At 41.3% G+C, this 1,384-nt stretch overlaps 1 protein-coding gene across 2 annotated transcripts in view; it reads left to right on the forward strand.

Annotated features, from left to right (window-relative positions):
* The window catches only part of rsph14 (radial spoke head 14 homolog), a 4,616-nt gene extending 4,364 nt beyond the window's left edge, over positions 1-252 (forward strand). For both annotated transcript variants that reach the window (XM_034872624.1, XM_034872625.1), the window contains exon 7: positions 4-252. In XM_034872624.1, the coding sequence (XP_034728515.1) occupies positions 4-169 (166 nt within the window). In that variant the 3' untranslated portion in view covers positions 170-252. The remainder of the gene's footprint in view (positions 1-3) is intronic.
* The last annotated feature ends 1,132 nt before the right edge of the window (positions 253-1,384 follow it).

A 1,384-nucleotide genomic window follows, 5' to 3' on the forward strand; every position in this document is an offset into this window, starting at 1 on the left:
CATGTACTCCCTGCGCGCTCTGACTGCACTGGCTGAAGCTCCGGACGGGCGCCGCCTCCTGCTGGAGCAGCTTCCCCTGCTGCTGAGGAGGAGTGAGGCTGCAGAGGAGGACCAAGACATCCGGCGGGACGCTCAGACCGCCGTCAGGGTCATCACCTGGACTCCCTGAGACCCTGATGACCTCTAACCTCCAGAACAGACTGGCTGGGCCAACCTCTGGTCATTACATAATAAATATATGTAACAATTCTATCTATTATTTTTCAATAATTACACTACCATTGAAAAGTTAGTAATCTAAGCCCACAAAGCTTTATTGTGTCCAGTCTGGTATCTGAGAGGACTACTCCATATGTCTGACTGGTTGTTATAAGAACCTTTCTCAATATTTTGACTTAGGCCTATGCAAATCTCAAGAATGTTTCTCATTGTTTTGAGGTACTAAACGTTTTTAATTATAAGGACTAAGATCTTTTTTTTAATCACATTGGCAGGAATGGGCTTCCACAGCTTTCTTTTTAAATGTGTACATTTGTTACAGGCTCTCTCTGAAAACCATAAAAACTCCAATACAGTGAAATCTGATTGTCTAAAATCATTGAGGACCTCTATAGGCCTCGGTGACACCAGCAGGGCCACACATATAGCATCACCTGCAGCAATGTGTTTGTCCTGAATAGAGTTTCTGACCTGCTGCTCTGAATGCAGCCATCAGCCTTGAGTCAAATTAAGGTCATAAGCTCAGGAACATGAACGGAGCTCCTTTATCTGAACTAACACTGAGCTCTGATTTCTGTTGAAGCTCCGGGCGCTGGCATCAAGAGGAGAGGGACACTGACAACAACATCTTGGGAAATGTTGTATCAAATATTTGTGCACATTTTTTTCATTCAGCAACAAAAGTTATTGATGAATGTTAAATGTTGTAAGCTGCTGAACAAGAACTTTGTCTCAATAAAATGATTTAAATCAGGAACTATCTGATCAAAGAAGTCAACAACATCATAACAACATCGTGAACCTAACATGCCTACTTGTTTAAAAGCAATAACTAACATTTTATGGTTACTTTTGAAATCACCCATCCATTTTTAGACCTACATTTTTTACACATCAACCTGCAGAGACTGACCCCCTGGGTTCCCCACCTCCTGTTAACAAAATAGTTCTGATAACTGAAGAGAAACACTAAAAGTTGACATAAAACCTCATAGAAATGTTACAGCCTGACACTTCAAGTTTAAACTGTTAAAGTATTCACATGAATATACTGAAAAATCTAAAAAATTACATGAGAGCATTCCTTATGCAGTGGCATTACAAAAGATTCATGCTTAAACCCCCCACCCCTTCCCCACGGCTGCAAATGGACTGGTCTAGAGAA

This window comes from Etheostoma cragini, chromosome 5 (assembly GCF_013103735.1).
Source record: "Etheostoma cragini isolate CJK2018 chromosome 5, CSU_Ecrag_1.0, whole genome shotgun sequence".
NCBI lineage: Eukaryota > Metazoa > Chordata > Actinopteri > Perciformes > Percidae > Etheostoma > Etheostoma cragini.